General features: G+C 45.8%; 1 protein-coding gene across 3 annotated transcripts in view; it reads left to right on the forward strand.

The window, feature by feature from the left end:
• The window catches only part of LOC129838793 (uncharacterized), a 193,523-nt gene that overhangs the window by 152,735 nt on the left and 13,521 nt on the right, over positions 1 to 27,267 (forward strand). Inside the window, exons 1-2 of one of the 3 annotated variants that reach the window (XM_055905967.1) lie at positions 10,155 to 10,377; positions 23,961 to 24,162. In XM_055905967.1, coding sequence (XP_055761942.1) covers positions 10,340 to 10,377; positions 23,961 to 24,162 — 240 coding nt within the window. In that variant the 5' untranslated portion in view covers positions 10,155 to 10,339. Of the gene's footprint in view, positions 1 to 10,154; positions 10,378 to 11,135; positions 12,435 to 23,960; positions 24,163 to 27,267 lie in introns of those variants that run through there. The other 2 variants (XM_055905968.1, XM_055905969.1) reach the window with 2 other exon arrangements.

A 27,267-nucleotide genomic window follows, 5' to 3' on the forward strand; every position in this document is an offset into this window, starting at 1 on the left:
CATGAGTGGGCCGCTGTCTATGTACATACACACATGCTTTGTCAATCATTTACCTTTTATTTATCCCCTTTTAGAAACATTCATTAACCCTTTGTTGACATGAGAGTCCTTTTCAGTCGCTGGCTGTATTGTTTTGCTGTGTTGTGTGTCTGACACAAAGCACAGCTAGATTAATTATTTTTCAGTAGCTAAAGCTTAACAATAACTAACAGATATGAAAAATAGCTCTATTTATTATTGCAATAATGAACAATTTGAGGTGAATAAAAAGCAAACTAATTAGTAACAGGCTAGGAAGGCACTCGCAATAGTGTATGTTTTGGTAAATTCATTTTCTAGACTGGGGAGTCATCAAAAAAAAAAACTTTATTCAACATTTAAAGGGAAGTACAAAGTGTTGTTGCGGCTGGGTTACAGACAGTTGTGTTTGCTGTTTAACTGGGCTGGGAAGTTCTGATATTCTGTATCAGAATAATGACAGAGAGCATAGAATTGTCATAGAGAGAACGCACACAGTCTCCTAGTTTAGCCTACTGTTTATAGCCCAGTCAATTATAACATATAGAGGACTATTCAGCTGCAGAGTGGTATGTCTGGACATGTTGCTGCAAAGGGTCTATCAGACAAATGGACAGAAAGACAGAGTGAGGAAGAGAGATGCAGAGAGAAAGTGGGGTGAGAAAGAGAGAGGGGAAGGAGAAAGAGAGAGGAATTGGTGGGAGAGACAGAGAGAGAGAGCAAGAGAGAACGATCTTATCACCCGTCATCCTCCTCTTTCCCCACTGACATTCAGGCTTCCTCTGTTGCCTAGGTGTCTGTATGGGCAGGGATAGCAGAGGCCACATCCTATTAGATCAGTATCCTTAGTGTTATGACTGACTTCAGAGGGTTGTGTGGTGATGTCTGCTGTCTGTGTGTCTATCTGCCTGTCTGTCTGTCTGTCTGTCTGTCTGTCTGTCTGTCTGTCTGTCAGGCCTGTGTCTGGTTAGTATGTGTGTGCATACACCCACTATGGGCTCTCCTGGCAGAGAGAGATAGCAGGCTATCTTAATGGTTTCTCTCCACTGCCACTCAACCTTCTGAGAGCCACGTCCTCCAGTACTCCTGTGTGTCTGATAAACCCACTTCACAGGACTGTCACTGTCTGTCCCTCACTGCCCAGCCCTGAGCTCTGTGTCTGCTCTGAGTTCTTATACAGGATGAGGAGAAGAAGGAGGGAGAGGAAGGAGAGAGGGAGAGGAGAGGAGGGAGAGATGGAGGGAAAGATGTCTGAGGTCTCAGGTATTGACACCAGAGCTGACGCAGGGACAAGGAGAGAGGGAGGGAGGAGGCAGGAAGCGAGGGTGTTTTTCTGTCATGGTCACATCAAATCAACATGTATTGGTCACGTGCATAGTTGAGCAGATGTTATAGTAGGTGCAGCGAAATGCCTGCGTTACTAGCTCCGAACAGCGCAGGAAACAAATGTCAAACTAAATAATCATCAAATAATAGTACAAAAAACAATAATCAAAATTAGAAGCAAGAAATCATGGGTGACAGGACGAATCCACTTAAAAACACAAATAACACTTTATCAGTGATCCAAAAGCAATATATGATACGCGTATGTAACACACGGGATATGAACCGGGGTCTCCCACGGTGTCACGGGAACAACCAACGTATTAGACCAAGAGGAAATTCCCACTTGGCAGGGCTACGTCATCACGTGACCATGAGTAACCGATTTATATCTGCTACATGTACAGTATATTAGAATGAGCTACACTATGTACAGTATATCACAAAAGTGAGTACACCCCTCACATTTTTGTAAATATTTGAGTATATCTTTTCATATGACAACACTGAAGAAATGACACTTTGCTACAATGTAAAGTAGTGAGTGTACAGCTTGTATAACAGTGTACATTTGCTGTCCCCTCAAAATAACTCAACACACAACCATTAATGTCTAAACCGCTGGCAACAAAAGTGAGTACACCCCTAAGTGAAAATGTCCAAATTGGGCCCAATTAGCCATTTTCCCTCCTCGGTGTCATGTGACTCGTTAGTGTTACAAGGTCTCAGGTGTGAATGGGGAGCAGGTATGTTAAATTTGGTGTCATCGCTCTCACACTCCCTCATACTGACTGGTCACTGGAAGTTCAACATGGCACCTCATGGCAAGGAACTCTCTGAGGATCTGAAAAAAAGAATTGTTGCTCTACATAAAGATGGCCTGGGATATAAAAAGATTGCCAAGACCCTGAAACTGAGCTGCAGCACGGTGGCCAAGACCATACAGCGGTTTAACTGGACAGGTTCCACTCAGAACAGGCCTCGCCATGGTCGACCAAAGAAGTTGAGTGCACGTGCTCAGCGTCATGTCCAGAGGTTGTCTTTGGGAAATAGACGTATGAGTGCTGCCAGCATTGCTGCAGAGGTTGAAGGGGTGGGGGGTCAGCCTGTTAGTGCTCAGACCATACGCCGTACACTGCATCAAATTGGTCTGCATGGCTGTCGTCCCAGAAGGAAGCCTCTTCTAAAGATGATGCACAAGAAAGCCGGCAAACAGTTTGCTGAAGACAAGCAGACTAAGGACATGGATTACTGGAACCATGTCCTGTGGTCTGATGAGACCAAGATAAACTTATTTGGTTCAGATGGTGTCAAGCGTATGTGGCGGCAACCAGGTGAGGAGTACAAAGACAAGTGTGGCTTGCCTACAGTCAAGCATGGTGGTGGGAGTGTCATGGTCTGGGGCTGCAAGAGTGCTGCCGGCACTGGGGAGCTACAGTTCATTGAGGGAACCATGAATGCCAACATGTACTGTGACATACTGAAGCAGAGCATGATCCCCTCCCTTCGGAGACTGGGCCGCAGGGCAGTATTCCAACATGATAACGACCCCAAACACACCTCCAAGACCACCACTGCCTTGCTAAAGAAGCTGAGGTTAAAGGTGATGGACTGGCCAAGCATGTCTCCAGACCTAAACCCTATTGAGCATCTGTGGGGCATCCTCAAATGGAAGGTGGAGGAGTGCAAGGTCTCTAGCATCCACCAGCTCCGTGATGTCGTCATGGAGGAGTGGAAGAGGACTCCAGTGGCAACCTGTGAAGCTCTGGTGAACTCCATGCCCAAGAGGGTTAAGGCAGTGCTGGAAAATGATGGTGGCCACACAAAATATTGACACTTTGGGCCCAATTTGGACATTTTCACTTAGGGGTGTACTCACTTTTGTTGCCAGCGGTTTAGACATTAATGGCTGTGTGTTGAGTTATTTTGAGGGGACAGCAAATTTATACAAGCTGTACACTCACTACTTTACATTGTAGCAAAGTGTCATTTCTTCAGTGTTTCAGTGTCACATGAAAAGATATACTCAAATATTTTCAAAAATGTGAGGGGTGTACTCACTTTTGTGATATACTGTATATAAAATTATGTGGACACCCCTTCAAATTAGTTGATTCAGCTATTTCAGCCACACACGTTGCTGACACCAGTATAAAATCGAGCACACCGCCATGCATTCTCCATAGACAAACATTGGCAGTAGAATGGCCTTACTGAAGAGCTCAGTGACTTTCAACGTGGCACCGTCATAGGATGCCACCTTTCCAAAAGTCAGTTAGTCAAATTTCTGCCCTGCTAGAGCTGCCCCGGTCAACTGTAAGTGCTGTTATCGTGAAGTGGATACGTCTAGGAGCAACAACGGCTCAGCCGCGAAGTGGTAGGCCACACAAGCTCACAGAATGGGACCGCTGAGTGCTCTAGCGAGTAGCGTGTAAAAATTGTCTGTCCTAGGTTGCAACACTCACTACCGAGTTCCAAACTGCCTCTAGAAGCAATGTCAGCACAAGAACTGTTCGTCGGGAGTTTCATGAAATGGGCTTCAATGGACGAGCAGCCGCACACAAGCCTAAGATCACCATGCACAATGCCAAGGGTCAGCTGGAGTGGTGTACTCTGGAGCAGTGGAAATGCATTCTCTGGAGTAATGAATCACACATCACCATCTGGCAGGCCGACGGACAATGCATAGTGCCAACTCTAAAGTTTGGTGGAGGAGGAATAATTGTTTGGGGCTGTTTTTCATGGTTCGGGCTTGGCCCCTTAGTTCCAGTGAAGGGAAATCGTAACGCTACAGCATACAATGACATTCTAGACAATTCTGTGCTTCCAACTTTGTGGCAACAGCTTGGGGAAGGCCCTTTCCTGTTTCAGCATGACAATTCCCCCGTGCTCAAAGTGAGGTCCATACAGAAATGTTTTGTCGAGATCTGTGTGGAAGAATTTGACTGGCCTGTGCAAAGCCCTGACCTCAACCCCATTGAACACCTTTGGGATTAATTGGAATGCTGACTGCGAGCCAGGCCTAATCGCCAGAAGAGTGGAGAGGCTGTTATAGCAGCAAAGGAGGGACCAACTCTGTAATAATGCCCATGATTTTGGAATGAGATGTTCGAAGAGCAGGTGTCCACATCGTTTGGTCATGTAATGTATGTAAATAATACAGTACATGAATACACAGTGTGAAAAACAGTATAAAAGAAACAGTCTCGGGTTTAATATCTCTATATACAGTGGGCTCCAACATTATTGACACCCTCAATAAGGATCAGCAACAATGACTGCACCAAACAAATCATTCAAACACAGAGCCATATTGTATCCCCCAAACAATTGGGAAATCCCATTCCCCGCTTGTCAGATCTAGACTCTGTGTACATAGGGCAGCATTCTCTAAGGTGCTGTTTTGTTAAACATCATCCGTGCAATGACCTCCACCCTAGTCTCCCTCCCTCATTTCTCCTTCTATTCCCCAGATTGAGTAGAGAGGGACATGGAGGGCAGGGGAGGGTCAGACTGCTCGTTCTAATGGCCCTGATGTGTGTGTGTGGATGTGTGTGTGTGTATTTTTGTTGTTGTTGTTGTGTGTGTGTGTGTGTGTGTGTGTGTGTGTGTGTGTGTGTGTGTGTGTGTGTGTGTGTGTGTGTGTGTGTGTGTGTGTGTGTGTGTGTGTGTGTGTGTGTGTGTGTGTGTGTGGATGTGTGTATTTTTGTTGTTGCTGGTGTGTGTGTGTGTGTGTGTGTGTGTGTGTGTGTGTGTGTGTGTGTGTGTGTGTGTGTGTGTGTGTGTGTGTGTGTGTGTGTGTGTGTGTGTGTGTGTGTGTGTGTGTGTGTGTGTGTAATATTGAGGAAGGGGAATGTTTACTGCCTGTCTCCTGCAGACCCTGTGATCTCTGGGCCTCTAATGCACTACAGCTGTGAGGGTCGACGACACCGGGTCTCTGATGAACGGCTTCATTGTAATGGACCGTGTGTGTGTGTGTGTGTGTGTGTGTGTGTGTGTGTGTGTGTGTGTGTGTGTGTGTGTGTGTGTGTGTGTGTGTGTGTGTGTGTGTGTGTGTGTGTGTGTGTGGTTAAGGACTCAACTTCTGTATTTTACGTTACTGTATTTTACGTTACTGTATTTTACGTTACTGTATTTTACGTTACTGTATTTTCCTAGCGCTGTACATAATCAAAGCAGCATTCTGCTTTTTTCTAACACCTTTTGTTTCACCTCAGATGAATTCACAGTTTTTTTTTTTCATTCTCTACCGTGCTGCTGTTTTCTTTTTCTTCCCCTTTTTACCTTTCATAGAACAATACCTCCTCCATCTCTCTCGGTCTCGTTCCCTACTGCAGCCTTGACGTGAAGGTTCTCTAAATAGTTTAACGAGGAACAATGGCTACCTAAGAGTAGCTAGTTAAAAAGATACTGAGTTTCTGCTTTCTCCTCTCATTGTCAAATGACATCCTTGTAGTCGTATTCAACAACGCTTTTCAAGACGATTCCACACACTTACACACACACGTACTCACAAACACGCAACGGTGCAAAGTACTTAAGTAAAAATACTTTCAAGTACTACTTAAGTTGTGTTTTGAGGTATCTGTACTCTACTTGACTATTTACGCTGAACAACAATATAAACGCAACATGCAACAATTTCAAAGATTTTACTGAGTTACAGTTCACATGAGGAAATCAGTCAATTTAAATACATTTCTTAGGCCCTAATCTATGGATTTCACTTGACTGGGAATACAGATATGCACCTATGGTCACAGATACATTCAAAAAAAGGTACATGTGTGGATCCCAAAACCAGTCAGTATCTGGTGTGACCACCATTTGCCTCATGCAGAGCAACACATCTCCTTTGCATAGAGTTGATCAGGCTGTTGATTGTGGCCTGTGGAATGTTGTCCCACTCCTCTCCAATGGCTGTGCGAAGTTGCTGGATATTGGCGGGAACTAGAACATGCTGTCGTACACGTCGATCCAGAGCATCCCAAACATGCTCAATGGTTGACATGTCTGATGAGTATGCAGGCCATGGAAGAACTGGGGCATTTTCAGTTTCCACGAACTGTGTACAGATCCTTGTGACATGGGGCTGTGCATTATCACGCTGAAACATGAGGTGATGGCGGCGGATGAATGGCAAATTGCCATCAATAAAATTGTGTTCGTTGCCGTAGTTTATACCTGCCCATACTATAACCCCACCGTCACCATGGGGCACTCTGTACACAATGTTGACATCAGCAAACCGCACAACGCCATACACACTGTCTGCCATCTGCCCGGAACAGTTGAAATCAGGATTAATCCGTGAAGAGCACAAATCTCCAGCCTGCCAGTTGCCATCGAAGGTGAGCATTTGCCCTCTGAAGTTGGTTACGACACCAAACTGCAGTCAGGACGCTAAACTGCAGTCAGGTCATGACCCTGGTGAGGACGACAAGCACGCAGGTGAGCTTCCCTGAGACGGTTTCTGACGGTTTGTACAGAAATTCTTCTGTTATGCAAACCCACAGTTTCATCAGCTGTCCAGGTGGCTGGTCTCAGATAATCCTGCAGGTGAAGAAGCCGGATGTGAGGTCCTGGGCTGGCATGGTTACACGTGGTCTGCGGTTGTGTGACTGGTTGGACGTACTTTCAAATTCTCTAAAACAACATTGGAGGTGGCTTATGGTAGAGAAATGAACAATCATATGGCAACAGCTATCAATCATTGATTGCTGTTGCCAACAGCTATCAATCATCAATCAACAACAGCTATCAATCATATGGCAACAGCTCTGGTGGACATTCCTGCAATCAGCATGCCAAGTGCACACTCCCTCAAAACTTGAGACATCTGTGGCATTGTGTTGTGTGACACAACTGCACATTTTAGAGTGGCCTTTTATTGTCCCCAGCACAAGGTGCACCTATGTAATGAGCATGCTGTTTAATCAGCTTCTTGCTATGCCACACCTGTCATGTGGATGAATTATCTTGGCAAAGGAGAAATGCTCACATCCCTGTTTGTAAACGAATTAATGCGCAACATTTTAGAAACAAGCTTTTTGTTGCATATGGAACATTTCTGGGATCTTTTATTTCATGAGACCAACACTTTACGTGTTGTGTTCATATTTTAGTTCAGCGTATGTTTTTTGACTACGATTACTTTTACTTCACTACATTCCTAAAGAAAATATTGTATTTTTGACTCCATCAAATTTTCCTGACACCCAAAAGTACTTGCTTCATTTTGAATGCTTAGCAGGACAGGAAAATTGTCCAGTTCACACACTCAAGAGAACATCGCTGTTCATCCCTACTGCCTCTTATCTAGCAGACTCACTAAACACAAATGCTTCTTTTGTCAATTTTGTCTGAGTGTTGGAGTGTGCCCCTGGCTATCTGTAAATAAAAAAAAATGCCACCTTTAATTAAGTAAGTATATTTTAGCAATTACATTTACTTTTGATACTTAAGTACATTTAAAACCAAATACTTTTAGACTTTTACTCAAGTAGTATTTTACTGGGTGACTTTCACTTTTACTTGAGTCATTTAAGGTATCGTTACTTTTACTCAAGTATGACAATGGGTACACGCACACACTCACCCACACACTCACCCACACACTCACCCACACACACACTCACCCACACACTCACCCACACACAAATACACCCACAGACACACACAGAGATTCATCATCATAATAAACCATGAAGCCATGGAAACAATAAAGCCATGAAAACATTCCCGCCAGGAACTGAGAGTTAGCTAAGGTCCATTTGACTCTGTATAATAAAGCAGTTAGGTTGCGTATAATGCACAAATACACGTTATCATTGGGTTTGCAGCTGTTTTGCAGCAGAGGTCAAGGAGAGATGCAGTCTCCAATCTTGAGGACCAATTTACTTCCTGAATGAGATTACATCTAACCTCCAGATATGTTTCCCTTCATTTTTCATGAAGAATTAGATTAAACTAAATAGAATCACAATGACAGTTATAGTTGTTGATATTATCATACCCATAACTATATTTTATTTATCAAATAAAAGGGATAGGTATGAGTGTGAAATTGGGCTTGTGTATCTGGTGAAGCTTTTGTGCTTATTTGTCAGTAGGAACAAGTAGACGAACAAGACAGACAAACCCGTTACACACTATTCATACATATTTGGGTAGACAGATTGTGTTCACGTTGTGCATTAGTGTATGTGTGTGTGTGGGGGTGTGCCTGCAAGCATTCAGGCATTTATCACACGTTCACGTGCGCGTGTGTGTGCGCTAGTGTATGTGTGTGCATGAGCTTGCACGCCGGTGTGTGTGTCTCCGCCAGCAGATGTGTATGTGTGTGTGTGTGTGTGTGTTGAGTACAGATGGAGTGATGGCGTGTTTAAAGTTTTCCAGGCTGCTGTGTTTCAGGCTGTCAGGTTTGTTTTTCTTTCCTCCAGAACAATGGCTGATTGGCTCTGTCTGTGACACACAGACCACACACTCCTAATAGTGACTGACAGCGCTAAGGGCTGTCTGCCTGCCTGCCTGACGCTCGCACACTCAGTACCACACGCACACAAACACACACACACACTCCAAATTCTGCTTCTTCACACTCACGTACTCATCAGGTGTGTGTGTGCGTGAGTGTGTTTGTGTGTGTTTGTATTTGAACTGTGAAGGACAATATAGGAGGTGTAGGACATTATTTTTAATAATCTTGTTGAAGCTTGTTTATGCATATTTGATTAAATTCCTTTATAAACGTTCTGATGTTTCCTTCGTTCTGTATAATATGTTGTTCTACATTGATAACTAATGCATAGAGTCCTATGTACTGAGGAAGGAGTTATACTCAATAAAGGCTATTACAGTGTTATAATCATCCGTATTACTATTATGAATACTCAGAACGGAGGAGCAGGACCTGTGAAAAAGACTGTATCCAGGCAGATTTATTTCACAGTGAGAAGGGAGAGAAGAGACTCTGTAAAGTTGTGAAAGAAAATAAAACCCATCAGCTCTCATGTAGACAAGAGGACCCGAATGCTGAGGTCCAGAGAGGTGACCTGGAGTGGTGTGTTGAGAGGATTCTATACCAGTGGTGTGTGTGTGTGTGTGTGTGTGTGTGTGTGTGTGTGTGTGTGTGTGTGTGTGTGTGTGTGTGTGTGTGTGTGTGTGTGTGTGTGTGTGTGTTTGTGTGTGTGTGTGTGTGTGTGTGTGTGTGTGTGTGTGTGTGTGTGTGTGTGTGTGTGTGTGTGTGTGTGTGTGTGTGCGTGCGCGTGTGTACAGAGCTCAAGGAAGGGGGCAGTGTTTGCTCTAAGGAAGCGACCATCCCTACGGCCACACAGCCCCTCCCCTCACAAACACACACTCTCTCTCTCTCTATTCAATTCAAAGGGCTTTATTGGCATGGGAAACATATGTTTACATTGCCAAAGCAAGTGAAATAGATAATAAACTAACGTGAAATAAACAATACAAAATGAACAGGAAACACTACTAACACTACTGACATTTCAAATGTCATATTATGTCTATGTACAGTGTTGTAACAATGTTCACGGTGTATTTCTCTTTCTCTCACACACACACGCACGCACGCACGCACGCACGCACTCACACACACACACACACACACACACACACACACACACACACACACACACACACACACACACACACACACACACACACACACACACACACACACACACACACACACACTGTGCTCTGCGCTGGCCCTTTAAGAGCTGAGCCCAGATCTAACAGCTTACAGGGCAGGGAGGGTAGGAGGAGGAGGGACAGAGACAGAGGGAGGGTGTGAGGCTGAGTGTGTGTGATCGCTACAGAGAGAGAGAGAGAGAGAGAGAGAACAGTCTCCGTTGTCTCAGAGGTTGAAGGATCAATAGAGAGGCTTGTTGTGGCGGTTGTGATTCTGTTCCGTCTGTGTGTCGGAGCTGCATGGTGTTAGACGGAGGAATCCTAGTTCCCACAGACCTATTCCAGCATGCTCACAGACCCTGAGCTACCTCAGGAGTTTAACAGGTACGTACGCTCTTACTCTCTCAGTCACACACACATAATGCTCAGACAGACCGCGGGGAGAGAGGGACGACAGGACTGTGAGGAAGAGGGAAGGAGAAGGAGAGATAGTGTTTTGTTGTTGTTGAAGTGTTTGTGAAGGAGAAAGTGCTGCTTGTTGTAAAACTGTTTGCTGAAACAAAATAGTGTTTGCTGAGTTCCAAAGCTTTACTTGTTTGATAGATAGAGAGATAGATAGAGAGATAGATAGATAGATAGATAGATAGATAGATAGATAGATAGATAGATAGATAGATAGATAGATAGATAGATAGAGGAGAGATGGAAAGTTTGTTTGGCTGTCCTGTGCCTTTTAACGATACCGCATGCAAAGCTTGCGCAAACTGGTTGTGTTTGTGTGTGTATGTGTTGTCCAGCTGTGGTAATCAGAGTGACAATGAGAAGTGATCTGTGACTTTGGCCCTGCTCTCTCTCCCTCTCGCTCTCTCTCTCGCTTTCTCTCTCTCTCTCTCTCTTCCTCTTTCCCTCCCTCTCTCTCCACCGCACACGCTCCAGTTTAACTAAGTTGTTCATGTCAACATGTTCATTGCCGTGTTCAAGCAGCAGTGTTACTCACTGTCTGTCTGTCTGTGTCTGTGTGTGTGTGTGTGTGTGTGTGTGTGTGTGTGTGTGTGTGTGTGTGTGTGTGTGTGTGTGTGTGTGTGTGTGTGTGTGTGTGTGTGTGTGTGTGTGTGTGTGTGTGTGTGTGTGTGTGTGTGTGTGTGTGTGTGTGTGTGTGTGTGTGTGTGTGTGTGTGTGTGTGTGTGTGTGTGTGACAATCACTGTTTCCATGTGCTGAGGTGGGAGCGTGAACAGTATGATTCAGTTTGACAAGAGTTTCTCAGAAAGGTCCCGTTCACCAGCTAACTACCTGGCAGTCACGGAATCAATCTACAGTTCACTATTCAGAATGCCTGGCAACTAGCTGTACTTCTGCTTTATCTGACGGGCTATTTTGACACCCTGAGATAAGACAGCTCACATTCATGTCGAGCTGCTATCGAACATGAGCAGATTGTTCAGGGTTGTTTTTACAGAATCAACTCATTATAAATTCCAGGAGATTAAATCAAAAACAAACACACTAAAGGTTAAAAGCTTACGTTTAAACAAAATGTCCAATCTTTTATTTGTAGATGTTAAACTAAAATATCCACACACATTATCTCACAGTGAAGTGGGATTATTTTTCTGTCGTTACAGTGTCTGTTTAGATTGTGGATGTTTATTTTTGTTGTTGTGTTATTGTACCTTTATTTAACCAGGCAAGTCAGTTAGGAACAAATTCTTATTTACAACCACGGCCTATGTTTTCCTCTGTCGTGTGAGAGAGGTGGAAATACTCTCACCGATTTACAATTCGCGTCGACAACAAAACGAGCTTTGCTGGGGAATAATGGCTGTTTGATGTTAATGCCCTGAAAGAAAGATTACCCATAATACCCCGTTTTAATACCGGTATCTTTTATTGCATTAAGGTACCGTACTGTTTTGCCAGATCAAACTAATCTTTTGTTTGGAGATAATGTCTCAGAGTTTTAACCCCGAATTAAGAACACATTTATATTTCGCAAAAAAATAGTTTTTAATAAGTCATCTATCCGCAAAGAGGGGAAGAGAGAAAAGATAACAACACCAGACTATGTGGAATTAAAAACGTAAAGGATTACATGTAAAAGCAGAACGTTTGGAGATAAATGCAGGGATTACAATGACTTAGAAAACGTCTGGTTAAAAGTCTGCTTTCCAGTAATGTACTCTATCAGTGGATAAGGAGGCAGGAAAGGGCGAGCTGTGCCGGTTTGAGTGTGTGTAGACGGTGTAGTGTGTATTTATGAGTGTGAGGCTCTCTACAGTGTGTGTGTCTGTGTGTGTGTGAGAGAGAGAGAGTTGTGCATTCGTCTCTTCAACGCAAAGGGAGCGAGAGTGCAGTGTGTGTGTGTGTGTGTGTGTGTGTGTGTGTGTGTGTGTGTGCGAGACATACTATCGTCGGTCCGGATGCTTTCTGTTCCTGCATCTCTGTAAGTGTTCACTTTTCTTTCTTTCTTTCTCTCTCATCCCTCCTCTCCGTTCTCGTTTGCTGTGGCTTTTATCTGTTTTCTGCATCAATTAGGAGTTATCAGGAAAAAGAAACGTGAGATACAGAGAATTACTGTGTTTGTGGGAAAGCACTTTCTGCTCTAATGTTGCTGGTTTATAGCTGGTTTAAACGTTCTGTCACAATAACACAGTACACGTATGTTCTGTACGGGAAATGAGCTGAGCTGGCCATGTGACAAGAATACATTCTCCTTCCTTTTTATTGTCTCTTGATTAGTTTGAGGTGTAATTGATGGAAACAAGATGAGAATGGTTTGTTTTAAGGAGCTTTATCATCATCATTCATTCATTAACGCTGAGTGAACAGATTGAGATACAGAATCGATTGACCGATGCAAGAACGTTCATGTTATATGTTGACTGGATTGGTTGTAGTACGGCGTAAATCACAACAATTTTCATACTATTTACAGTCATTTCTGCTGAGTAATATTTGAATATACGATGACGATGATTAATATATGATTATTGTTATTGGTATTATTATACTAGTGTGTATTAATGTGATTATTATAATGTAATGTTATTAGTGTCATTATAATATAATACTAATATTGTTGTATATTTTGGTATTATTATAAATCTTTCTTAAGTTGTCTCACTGAAATTTTGTTCAGTTGTGGGAATAATAATGATTTGATGGCTTCTTCAAATACATTGACAGCTTTACTAAGAATGTCTATGATGCTTGTATGAAATACTGGAATAGAGTGATTTCTCTGACATAGCTGTGGTATGAGTGTTTCTGACAGATTCTGTGGTCAAAGTGACAGATTCCACAGCGATAGAGAGAGAGAAAGAGAGAGAGAGAGAGAGAGAGAGAGAGAGAGAGAGGATAGAGTGAAGGTATTGAGAAACAGAGAGAGAGCGAATAGAGAGAGGGTAACAGAAAGAGAGACACACAGAAAGAGAGGAAGAAAGAGACAGATAGATGGAAAGAGAGAGATGCAGAAGTAAAGGGAAAAGAGCGAGGTTGATCGTAAAGAAGGGGCAGAGAAGAGGAAGGGGACTCCTAGGGGTGCTGAGGGGTGCTGAGGGGAGCAGTGTGGAACTCTCACTCTCTACCATTTGTCCCTGTGAGTTTATTGGGGGGGGGGGGTCGTGGTGTAATGTCGCCTTTTATGAGTGGGTCCACACCAGATGTCTAAACACCTAAATGTGCCTTATTAGTAAAACTGCATAAATGGTTACAAAAGAACACTTCAATTTCTGCTGCTAAGATAATACGTAGAAATGTGTATTTTAGTGTGTCATCATTGCATTGTAATACATTGTGGGATATTATTATAAAGTAGGACAATGCATTTTTTTGGTGGTAATGTAATTTGTTACTGTTTGAAACTTTTACATTGAATGGAATTAATTCAGGAATGATGGGAATCAAAGTGTGTAATGTGAATTCAAGTTGACCTGTACTAAATTGGATTTATGTAGCATTAACTAGAAAAGCATTGCGGATTAAAATGGTTAAGTGTTTTCAAGGGATAGGGTGGCGTGTTACGGACTGTTATGAGAAAGCGGGGTACAGTGTGTGTGTGTGTGTGTGTGTGTGTGTGTGTGTGTGTGTGTGTGTGTGTGTGTGTGTGTGTGTGTGTGTGTGTGTGTGTGTGTGTGTGTGTGTGTGTGTGTGTGTGTGTGTGTGTGTGTGTGTGTGTGTGTATGTAATTGAGTGGTGTGTCCGTGGTCTGAACACTAATGCAGACCTTGTCCCCTCTCTCCCTATGGCCTCTCTGGGCCTCTCTCTCTCTCTCTCTGTCTCTGGGTCTTTCTCTCAGACTGGTTCATTGTCTGGCCCATATTGTCAGTCCCCCGAGCGGCTTGATAACCGTGTCTCCATGTTGGAAAAAAGAAAGAAAGACAGAAGAATAGCAGAGCAGAATGCTAAAGGCTCTCCCTCTCTCTCCCTCTCTCCCCCCTCCACTCTCAACCCACAGACCTCCCCAGTGCTGTCAGCTGACTTCTCTAACAGCCAATCGGCGACTGATAAATTAGTTTCGGTAGTTTGGAGGCGAAAGTGCAGAGGACTTTTCTCTGGCCGCCCCGCTTGTGACCCTCTGTCTGTGTGTCTGTCTTCTCTGTTTGGGTGGGGGTCTTCTGGGTTCATTGAGGGGGGCTAACGAGAGATGGGTCACATGGCCAGGGGTTAGAGGTCAAAGGTTAGGGCAGACTATTGCATCATGGTCGGTCGGAGTAGTAAAAGTCGGAGGCTGTTGACAGAGAGGGGAAGAAGCCAAGCGAAGTCCTGTCCTGGGATTCTCTCATTCCTGTGTCCTCTGTCCCTCCTTCCCGCCTTCCATCCCCCTCTCTCTCCCTCTTTCCATCCCTGTGCGCCCCACAATGACAGACAGTGTTAGTCTCTTTGGCCTTACCCAGGGTGGTACAATAGCAACTCTGTGTCTGCAGGTAGGGAGGGGGACGGGGGGAAAGGGGGAGGAGGGGAAGAGGGAGGGGAGGGGGGGGGGTCAAGGGAAGGGAGGAGGCCATTTGGGTGAGGTGGGAGAGTTTCAAAGGACGGGGCAAAAGGGAGAGCTCAGCTGTGAATAAGTGTGGGTCTGTGGATGTGAGTGTGTGTTTGTGTGTGCTTTCGTCTGTCTGTGTTTCTGTTTCCTTGTGTGTGTGTGTTCACGTGTGTGTGCGCGTGTGAGAGAGAGAGAGAGAGAGAGAGAGAGAGAGAGAGAGAGAGAGAGAGAGAGAGAGAGAGAGAGAGAGAGAGAGAGAGAGAGAGAGAGAGAGAGAGAGAGAGAGAGAGAGAGAGAGAGAGAGAGAGAGAGAGAGAGAGAGACACTGTTCAGTCTGACCTGTTGCTGTATCTCTTCTATCCGTGGGCCACTCCAGAGAGCTGAGTGAGACTCTGTCTCGTGTTTTTTACAGAGAGCCGTAAAGAGTGACTGAGACAAATGGACAAGACTTTTTATGGATGAGCTGAACAACCCGAGTCTAAACAGTGAGCGTCACACAATGGAAAATATGTGTTCATCTGTCAATAAACATTACGGCTCCGCTTCTTCCCTCATAAACATCAGGGAATAGGTCTGAAAAGCAACGGCGACGTTGTCATTTTGCCGTTTTTCTCCCTCTCCAAAGCTTTTCTCACGGCTCCACGACTGCCAGATCAGCCAGCCCAGAAAGAAAGAGAGAAAGAGGGAGTGACCGAGTGAATGACTGGCGGTCTTTTTCAGTCCCATTTCACTTGCTTTATTTTCCCCTGCTAACCCTCATATGGAAGCTCTCCAAGGTAAAATGCCAGTGAAAATCACAGCGTCGTGACTCAGTCCGACGAAAGAAATAAGAATTACAACAACATGACGAAGTATGCAGACTGCTGCAATGAGCAGTGATGACTATCTACAGCCCAGGCAGGACAGGACAGGAGAGAGAGAGAGAGAGAGAGAGTGTGTGTGTGTGTGTGTGTGTGTGTGTGTGTGTGTGTGTGTGTGTGTGTGTGTGTGTGTGTGTGTGTGTGTGTGTGTGTGTGTGTGTGTGTGTGTGTGTGTGTGTGTGTGTGTGTGTGTGTGTGTTTGTGTGTAAGGTAGTTTAGGGAGGTGGTGTTGAAGGAACCACTGAATCACTTTGGGGACCACAAACTACATGAGCTGGCCCTCTGTCCTCCCTGACAGCACACACACACACTTGGGACTTTGAACATCGGCTGTGTGTGTGTGTGTGTGATGACATTGATGACAGTGACATTAGCCACCGTCTTATTGCCTTTTGTGGTTAATCTGGACAGGAAACGCGGTCGCTCCCTCAGCCTCCATTTCAGAGGGAAAAAACAGAGGATGCTTTGTGAGTGAGAGCGCGTCTGTGTCGGTGCGTCATGTTAGCATACAGTACATCTGCAATAATGTCACAAGGTTTTTGTCATTCCTTTATACACTCTCCTCTTGTCCTCACCCATATGACATTGAACATGTAACTGGAACGGAATAGATAGAATGACAGTCAAGTCAATGAGAGTGGCTGATGTGTGTGTAGCCTACTCACTGAAATGACTGTACTAGCCACAACAATGACCAGGGAATATCATTGACTCCATTGAAGTGTGGAGTCACTAAATCCACTAGCTTCTGTGTTCCCTTTCTCCTGTTGCAGCCTCACTGTTCCCACTGACAGAAAAGACAGCCTATTAATGGATATTAGGCAATATCCTTAAGAGTCAGACAAGACACGGAGAGGAGGCGGATGAGGAGGAGAGGAGGGGAGGAGGAGAGGAGGGGAGGAGGGGAGGAGAGGAGGGGAGGAGGAGGAGAGGAGGCGGGGGAGGAGGAGAGGAGGGGAGGAGCGGAGGCGGGGGGACAAGCAGCTGATTGTGTAAAGAAGGATCACTCAGTAAGACAATACTACAAGCTAGCTCAGTGCTTCACCTCAGAGAGGGAGAGCGGGAGAGAGAGAGAGATAAATAAATACGTTAATATGGGGTGAGAAAATAGATGTCGACTTGACAGTGAGCATAAAGAATGGGATGGAGGGAGGGAGAGTGTAGAGAGTGCAGGAAAAGGTGTATATGTGGAGAGAGCAGCAAGAGAAAGGAGAGTTAAAGAGAGAGAGAGAGAGAACGAGAGAGAGCGAGAGAGAGAGAGAGAGAAGCAAGAGAAAGGAGAGTTAGAGAGAGAGAGAGAAGCAGGAGAGAGAGAGAGAGAGAGAGAGAGAGAGAGAGAGAGAGAGAGAGAGAGAGAGAGAGAGAGAGAGAGAGAGAGAGAGAGAGAGAGAGTTGATACCTTCAAGTCATTCCTCAGGTGTTATACAGTGTACCTATGGAAATGCTGAGGTTTTCTGTACTGCTGTTTGATATGCTGTTCTGTTCCCTTACCTCAGACACAGCTGTAAAGTTCTCTCACACACACACACACATTCACATGCAGATAACCTTCACCTGACTGACAGGTAGTAGGGGAAGGGTCGCACAGAGATGACATCACTACCTCTTGGGGATGTGGATTTAAAGCCCCATTTTGATGTAACGTTGAAATTATTTTAAGCAGTGTAAACTGGACCTATATGAAATTCTAATATTGATTTGTATCTGTTCAATATGCATGTTTATTCAGCAATTGAAATACAGGATCACAGTTCAAATAGAGGATCATGGTTGTGTACATAAGACAGTTAATGTAGTATTCTCTAGAAAAACATTCTGCTCTCTGTAGAAGAAGAGGAATAATTATTACTAAGAGAGGGAAAGATAGATGAACAGAGAGATTTAGAGAAAGAAAGCGAGAAAGAGACGGACCAAGAGAGAGAGATAGAAAGAGATGAGACAGATAAGGAGAGAGAGAGAGAGAGAGAGAGAGAGAGAGAGAGAGAGAGAGAGAGAGAGAGAGAGAGAGAGAGAGAGAGAGAGAGAGAGAGAGCACAGTCTGAAGGTGTGTGTAATATCATCTAGCATATAGGAGATAACTGCTTTGTTTCTCACTCAGTCTTCATGAAACATGACACAAATCTTTACCCCCGTCGGAGCGCCTCTAACATGAATGATTTAACACATTGCTACTGGGATGTGTGGAGATACGGGGCTCAGCGAGTGTGTGTGTGTGTGTTTGTGTGTGTGAGTGTGTATGTGTGTCTCTAGATGTGTGTGTGTGTCAGCTCGTTCCTCTCTCTCTCTATGCAGTGCGAGTAGTCGATGATGTGGGTCATTTGTGTTGGACTGGCTAGTGTTAAGTGAGTTAACCACCGGTCAATCAGTCTGTGATGGAGATTAACAGTCAATCAGTCTACTTTTAATGGACAGTGTATTTGGCCGATTAGTGACTTAACAGTACATGTACATGTGTGATATGAGAGGAACTTAACACAGTAGCACTCAGTCATCATCAAAGAGATGAAGTCATCCAGGGGAAGTGGTTCTTTAATCTAAGCTTAGTAGCTAACACTAACGCTCAGCCAGGGTGTGTGTGTGTGTGTGTGCACAGTTGAGAGAGGAAGGTAGAGAGCTGGACACCTGAGTCGTGAGCTCTGAACACATCAGAGGGCCAGTTCTCTTCCCAGTGTTTCCCGTGCTGTTGATTAAAAGGATTGTTTTTACATCATGTATTGGTTAGATGGTTGGCGCACCGAGCATCGCTCCATGTTCAGTTTGCCGTGAGTGCCAGGGGTGTGTGTGTGTGTGTGTGTGTGTGTGTGTGTGTGTGTGTGTGTGTGTGTGTGTGTGTGTGTGTGTGTGTGTGTGTGTGTGTGTGTGTGTGTGTGTGTGTGTGTGTGTGTGTGTGTGTGTGTGTGTGTGTGTGTTACGGCCCGGTGTGTCTGTATGTGCCTGGTTGTATTTTCCCGGCTGCCGTGGAGAGAGGGGAGGTGTCTGGCATGTCTGTCTGTGTTCGCGCCACAGAAGGAAGGAGCGAAATTATGCTAATGGTCGCTAATTATGACCTTGGAGACTGGCTTAGCTGCCAATTTATTGACTTAATAAAGCCCTTCTTTTTAATCCCAACACCACTACTGTACATGGGTTCAATGTTTCATGGAGCAGCCTCTTGTGCAGGACAGGTCTGCCAACTTGAAATGAAATAGCTGCTATAACCTGCTCACCCGGTGTGCTGAGTTCTATAGTAAATAGACATCAAAGGCTTGGAGGGAAATATACATTTTATTGCTCAAGAGGAGAGCTGTGAAAGGAGGAAGGATGGAGGGGTGAGAGGGAGATGGAGGAGAGGGAGATGGAGGGAGGAGAGGGAGGGCACAGCAGAGGGGAGGAAAGAGAGGAGGGCACAGCAGAGGGGAGGAAAGAGGGGAGGGTGGAGGGGTGAGAGGGAGATGGAGGGAGGAGAGGGAGGGCACAGCAGAGGGGAGGAAAGAGAGGAGGGCACAGCAGAGGGGAGGAAAGAGGGGCGGAGGGGTGACAGGGAGATGGAGGGAGGAGAGGAGGGCACAGCAGAGGGGAGGAAAGAGGGAGGGTGGAGGGGTGAGAGGGAGATGGAGGGAGGAGAGGAGGGCACAGCAGAGGGGAGGAAAGAGGGGGGGTGCAGGGGTGAGAGGGAGATGGAGGGAGGTGAGGAGGGCACAGCAGAGGGGAGGAAAGAGGGGGGTGGAGGGGTGAGAGGGAGATGGAGGGAGGAGAGGAGGGCACAACAGAGGGGAGGAAAGAGGGGGGTGGAGGGGTGAGAGGGAGATGGAGGGAGGAGAGGAGGGCACAGCAGAGGGGAGGAAAGAGGGGGGTGGAGGGGTGAGAGGGAGATGGAGGGAGGAGAGGAGGGCACAACAGAGGGGAGGAAAGAGGGGGGTGGAGGGGTGAGAGGGAGATGGAGGGAGGAGAGGAGGGCACAGCAGAGGGGAGGAAAGAGGGGGGGTGCAGGGGTGAGAGGGAGATGGAGGGAGGTGAGGAGGGCACAGCAGAGGGGAGGAAAGAGGGGGGTGGAGGGGTGAGAGGGAGATGGAGGGAGGAGAGGAGGGCACAACAGAGGGGAGGAAAGAGGGGGGTGGAGGGGTGAGAGGGAGATGGAGGGAGGAGAGGAGGGCACAGCAGAGGGGAGGAAAGAGGGGGGTGGAGGGGTGAGAGGGAGATGGAGGGAGGAGAGGAGGGCACAGCAGAGGGGAGGAAAGAGGGGGGTGGAGGGGTGAGAGGGAGATGGAGGGAGGAGAGGAGGGCACAGCAGAGGGGAGGAAAGAGGGGAGTGGAGGGGTGAGAGGGAGTTGGAGGGAGGAGAGGAGGGCACAGCAGAGGGGAGGAAAGAGGGGGGTGGAGGGGTGAGAGGGAGATGGAGGGAGGAGAGGAGGGCACAGCAGAGGGGAGGAAAGAGGGGGGTGGAGGGGTGAGAGGGAGATGGAGGGAGGAGAGGAGGGCACAGCAGAGGGGAGGAAAGAGGGGGGTGGAGGGGTGAGAGGGAGATGGAGGGAGGAGAGGAGGGCACAGCAGAGGGGAGGAAAGAGGGGGGTGGAGGGGTGAGAGGGAGATGGAGGGAGGAGAGGAGGGCACAGCAGAGGGGAGGAAAGAGGGGGGTGGAGGGGTGAGAGGGAGATGGAGGGTGTTGTGTCTAACCTCAGGAATATTCCGGAGTCGCAGCATCCAACAGACTGGGTTCTTGTTCTCCTGGGAGGTGCGTGACCTGCCCAAAAGTTGCTCTTAGGTACACAGATCTAGGATCAGCATACCCTCCCTGCTGCTAACCTTAACTATTCGGCGGTAAAACCCCAAACTGACCTTAGATCAGTGTCCAGGGATACTAATCCAGTCCTGTGTGGTGTCTAGAGGACGTAGGAGGAGTGCAGCTGGGAAGAGAGGTGTGGACAGGACATGGGTGGAGGTGCGGTGGTCTGGTTGAGGTGGGGTGGACTAGTTGAGGTGGGGTGGACAGAGGGCGGTTGTGTGTGTGTGAGGAGGGGCTGTGTTTATCGGAGTGGTGTGTGTAGGGTCTGTGTGTGTGTGTGTGTGTGTGTGTGTGTGTGTGTGTGTGTGTGTGTGTGTGTGTGTGTGTGTGTGTGTGTGTGTGTGTGTGTGTGTGTGTGTGTGTGTGTGTGTGTGTGTGTGTGTGTGTGTGTGTGTGTGTGTGTGTGTGTGTGTGTGTGTGTGTGTGTGTGTGTAGCAGAAACAAAAGGCTCCAGTGTGTGAGAGTGAAAGGAAGGTAAAGTAAACAGCCTGTGATGAGGACAGACCTGCTGTGTGTGAGTGTGTGTGTGTGTGCTTGCGTGTGTGTGTGTGTGTGCGTCGCGTGGCCTGTAGTTGATACAGCTGGGCCTTCCTCTCTCTCTGCCCAGAGTGTGAAACACTGGGAGAACTCAACACACACTTTCCAACGTTTCACAGATGATAAAGATATATATTTAGAAATATCACAATTGTTTTAATTTCTACACTTTCTTGTGGTATTGGAAAAACTAGTCTTACATTTTCCTTTCATTTAATCATTTAAATCATGTGGCAGCATCACTGCTGCTGTTCAAAGCATGTGTAGATAGATAAGGGGATTCTGGTCTAGGCATGTGCAGATAGTAGAATATACAAGTTAGCATATAGGCATATTGATATAGATAGAAGACTATATGTGTAAGTGCGATGTAGCAATTTACGACTATACATGTGTACTATTGACAGAACCATATATCCCCCCCCCCCCCCCCCCCCCCCCATGTCGCGTGGTTGAAGTCGCGGTCCCATTTCTGCTGTGGGTTTCTCTCCGTCCTTCCCTGCAGCGAGAAACACTATGTCTTGTTTGCCTTTGTCTTTGTCATAAAGCAAATACGCAATAAATTATGTCTGAAAGTGGATCTGCGTGGAGGAACAACGCCAGACGTGAAGACAAAGGAAAGACAAATAAATAGAGGGGATATAATCTGTTTCCAGGTCAGTGTTACGGTACTGGAGTGTTGTAGTTCTGGACCACACTGGTACTGTTGGGGAGGAGTCTGAAACAGACACACAGGTTGTGTCCCAATACCCATAATTACGTTCTAAATAGTAGGCATTTTGGGTACGCCAAAATAGAAGGTTTTATAGTATGTGAAATTTCTGACATTTTGTATGCTTTAAACGCCAGGAGGTCACACTCATTTCGGCTTTTCATCTAGTAGAATTCGCTGCACACTACTGAGGAACGAGAATAGCTGATAATCAGATATAGTGACACCCTGTCACAAAATACACGAATGGTGGGAACACATGCAATTGCATTGGATGAAGCGTTCTCAGTATGGATGAGCCCAGTGTGTTTGTGTTGCTTACTACATTAGATGTTACTCAACAGTACGTTGTAAATAGTATATAGTACGATTAGTACACGGTATGCCGTTTTAGGAAGTAGTAGGCAAGACAGATTTCAGACACAGCCCCAGACTAGACAGAGGTGACTGGATTACTGGACTATTCATTAATACAGTGTAGAATCAAAACAGAGAGCTCACTGAATACTGGCAGCTGCCACTCACTTCCTTGAAGGAACACTCAATACATTTGGCATCTGTTTGAACCTTTAGGGACAGCAGTCCTGCTCAGCAGGATTACGTATTCTCATGTTGGTCTCCTCTTTTCTCAAACAGAATGATTGTTGGTGGCGGTGCAAGAAATACAGTTTAGAATCTTATGCTCCAAGCCTGTTGCTCCTCGGATGTCTGACTTTCAGCGTGTACATTAGTGTTTCCGTGTTCTCCTCCCTCCCTCTCTCTCCTTCTCTCTCTCTCTTTCTCTCCCTCCCTCCTCTCACCCTGGGTCATCGTAGCAGTAACTTCAAGGCTGAACGAGAGCCTTTGAAAGCACTTAGGGAGACGCTGCCAGCCGTATTAAACTCTATTATTGGAACATATTCATTTTGTCCCTATTCACCGGGGGCACATTGATGTTGGGGAGAGTTCATCTAATAGATGCCACTGTTCTTCCCCTCCCTCTGCTTTCAATGGGAAACAAAGGCAAAGTAACAAATGCACAGCCTCTATGTTTGTTATTTTCACTGGTATTGTCAGGGCTGAGGTTTTCATACACATCACTGTCAGCGCGTGCTGCTGGAGTGAAAGGGCCTGCGCCAGGCCTCGGCCATTTGTCATAGAATGTCAACCCAACCTGGCTCCATTTTCAGTAATGGGTTATTGCGTACCGTGTGTGTGTGTGTGTGTGTGTGTGTGTGTGTGTGTGTGTGTGTGTGTGTGTGTGTGTGTGTGTGTGTGTGTGTGTGTGTGTGTGTGTGTGTGTGTGTGTGTGTGTGTGTGTGTGTGTGTGTGTGTGTGTGTGTGTGTGAACATTGAAAGGGCCTGATGGTAAACATGGATGTGATTGTGTTTGAAGGTCTAAAGAGCTTTTCCTCTGACTAGCGGATGTAGATTATATACCGTATATTATTATAGTGTGTATTGTCTGCTGAGAGAGGGATTCAGAGGCACAGAGACTAGGGATTCAGAGACACAGAGACTAGGGATTCAGAGGCACAGAGACTAGGGATTCAGAGGCACAGAGACTAGGGATTCAGAGACACAGAGACTAGGGATTCAGAGGCACAGAGACTAGGGATTCAGAGACACAGAGACTAGGGATTCAGAGACACAGAGACTAGGGATTCAGAGACACAGAGACTAGGGATTCAGAGGCACAGAGACTAGGGATTCAGAGGCACAGAGACTAGGGATTCAGAGACACAGAGACTAGGGATTCAGAGACACAGAGACTAGGGATTCAGAGGCACAGAGACTAGGGATTCAGAGGCACAGAGACTAGGGATTCAGAGGCACAGAGACTAGGGATTCAGAGACACAGAGACTAGGGATTCAGAGACACAGAGACTAGGGATTCAGAGGCACAGAGACTAGGGATTCAGAGGCACAGAGACTAGGGATTCAGAGACACAGAGATAGGGCCATTGTGGACCAATGAATAATAGGAAATTAATAATGATCAACTGTTTCTATAAATATAACTATTGAAATGGATCAAAGACGAGTGTTTCTCCCACTGTCACCCACAGCTCACTCTCTCTCTCTCTCTCTCTTCTTCCTCTCTCTCTCTCTTCTTTCTCTCTCTCTATTTTTTCCAGGATGTCTTCCAAGCGACCAATCTCTCCATATGGGGGGACAGATGGAGAGGTAGTCATGGCAACCAGCAGACAGAGACTGGAAGAGGAAGAGAGAGATGACGGACAGGCTGTCATGCACCTCCCCCTGACTCCCTACTGCAGCAAGGTGTCCCCCCTCTCGCCCCGCCCCCTGGACAGCCCCCCCACCCTGCACAGTGCCATGGTAAAACAGCCCTCGTTGTCTTCATATCATTTCACTGCTCTTATTGGCTACTTGGCTTTGTTTCGACTCTTCTTATTGGCCGTCTGGAGTTTAAATCCTGCCACGCTGTTGAGGTGGAAGTTGGCACTTCAGGACAGATCTTAGGATCAGTTTGTCCTCCCCAATCCCTGATCTCGACCATAAGGGGGCTAAACGGAACCTAGCCGTTGACAGGAAGTGACAGTCCCCAGCTATCAGACTGAGACAGAGCCATTTAGCATTGTGTATGAATGTTTATTAGACTGTAATTACAGAGAGTTTTAGTTATGGTGTCCAGTTTTGAAGTAACACATGCTTCCAACAGAGGAAATAATAATGGGGGAAAACTGGACACAAAAGATGCTGGAGAGTGCTCTTATGGTGTGAGTCGCGTTTCCCTTTTGTTTTGGTGTGAAGGCCTGTGTCTGTGCTGTAACCGTTTGACGGTGAGGCATGGAGACGTGGTACATGTCAGTGAGTCATGTTCTGCTGTGAAAAGGGTGACTGTGTGTAGTGACAGTAAATGTATATCATCATTGCGATGTATAGTTTGGTGTGTGTGTGATGTGTGTTTTATGCATACTGTGTAGATCTCTGTGTGTGTGTGTGTGTGTGTGTGTGTGTGTAGATTCAGTAACCCTCATAGTTTCCCTCACGTTAGCCTCACGTCGAGCCACACCTGAAGAGCAGCTGGCTAGCAGCAGCACACTGTCTTCAGACCTTTCCCCTGTACTGCTGATAAACCACCACACAGTAAATGTTGTGAGATGACTCTGGCTGTAAAACAATGAAAGGGTGCTTAAGGACCATAATGGTAAGCTAATTCTGTAATTAACCTGCTGATTGCACATCAGACTGGACTCTGCTGCCTGTCAGACAACAGTCACTGACTGTAAACCAAAGTCCTCTTTCTTTCTCTCCCACCAGGAAGATATACTTTATCATGGCATACTGTTGGCAGTAGGTACTGGACCTGATGTTTGGGAGACTTTATCATGGCATACTGTTGACAGTAGGTACTGGACCTTATGTTTGGTAGACTTTATCATGGCATACTGTTGACAGTAGGTACTGGACCTGATGTTTGGTAGACTTTATCATGGCATGCTGTTGACAGTAGGTACTGGACCTGATGTTTGGGAGACTTTATCATGACATACTGTTGACAGTAGGTATTGGACCTGATGTTTGGTAGACTTTATCATGACATACTGTTGACAGTAGGTACTGGACCTGATGTTTGGGAGACTTTATCATGGCATGCTGTTGACAGTAGGTACTGGACCTGATGTTTGGGAGACTTTATCATGGCATACTGTTGACAGTAGGTACTGGACCTGATGTTTGGTAGACTTTATCATGGCATACTGTTGACAGTAGGTACTGGACCTGATGTTTGGGAGACTTTATCATGGCATACTGTTGACAGTAGGTACTGGACCTGATGTTTGGTAGACTTTATCATGGCATACTGTTGACAGTAGGTACTGGACCTGATGTTTGGGAGACTTTATCATGGCATACTGTTGACAGTAGGTACTGGACCTGATGTTTGGGAGACTTTATCATGGCATACTGTTGACAGTAGGTATTGGACCTGATGTTTGGGAGACTTTATCATGGCATACTGTTGACAGTAGGTATTGGACCTGATGTTTGGGAGACTTGTCATGGCATACTGTTGACAGTAGGTACTGGACCTGATGTTTGGGAGACTTTATCATGGCATACTGTTGACAGTAGGTACTGGACCTGATGTTTGGGAGAATTTATCATGGCATACTGTTGACAGTAGGTACTGGACCTGATGTTTGGGAGACTTTATCATGGCATACTGTTGACAGTAGGTATTGGACCTGATGTTTGGGAGACTTTATCATGGCATACTGTTGACAGTAGGTATTGGACCTGATGTTTGGGAGACTTTATCATGGCATACTGTTGACAGTAGGTACTGGACCTGATGTTTGGGAGACTTTATCATGGCATACTGTTGACAGTAGGTATTGGACCTGATGTTTGGTAGACTTTATCATGACATACTGTTGACAGTAGGTACTGGACCTGATGTTTGGTAGACTTATCATGGCATACTGTTGACAGTAGGTATTGGACCTGATGTTTGGGAGACTTTATCATGGCATACTGTTGACAGTAGGTACTGGACCTGATGTTTGGGAGACTTTATCATGGCATACTGTTGACAGTAGGTACTGGACCTGATGTTTGGGAGACTTTATCATGGCATGCTGTTGACAGTAGGTACTGGACCTGATGTTTGGTAGACTTTATCATGGCATGCTGTTGACAGTAGGTACTGGACCTGATGTTTGGGAGACTTTATCATGGCATACTGTTGACAGTAGGTACTGGACCTGATGTTTGGGAGACTTTATCATGGCATACTGTTGACAGTAGGTACTGGACCTGATGTTTGGGACACTTTATCATGGCATACTGTTGACAGTAGGTATTGGACCTGATGTTTGGGATACTTTATCATGGCATACTGTTGACAGTAGGTACTGGACCTGATGTTTGGGAGACTTTATCATGGCATACTGTTGACAGTAGGTACTGGACCTGATGTTTGGGAGACTTTATCATGGCATACTGTTGACAGTAGGTACTGGACCTGATGTTTGGGAGACTTTATCATGGCATACTGTTGACAGTAGGTACTGGACCTGATGTTTGGGAGACTTTATCATGGCATACTGTTGACAGTAGGTACTGGGCCTGATGTTTGGGACACTTTATCACGGCATACTGTTGACAGTAGGTACTGGACCGGATGTTTGGGAGACTTTATCATGGCATACTGTTGACAGTAGGTACTGGACCTGATGTTTGGGAGACTTTATCATGGCATACTGTTGAGAGTAGGTACTGGACCTGATGTTTGGGAGACTTTATCATGGCATACTGTTGACAGTAGGTACTGGACCTGATGTTTGGGAGACTTTATCATGGCATACTGTTGACAGTAGGTACTGGACCTGATGTTTGGGAGACTTTATCATGGCATACTGTTGACAGTAGGTACTGGACCTGATGTTTGGGAGACTTTATCATGGCATACTGTTG

This window comes from Salvelinus fontinalis, chromosome 39, assembly GCF_029448725.1.
Source record: "Salvelinus fontinalis isolate EN_2023a chromosome 39, ASM2944872v1, whole genome shotgun sequence".
Taxonomy (NCBI): domain Eukaryota; kingdom Metazoa; phylum Chordata; class Actinopteri; order Salmoniformes; family Salmonidae; genus Salvelinus; species Salvelinus fontinalis.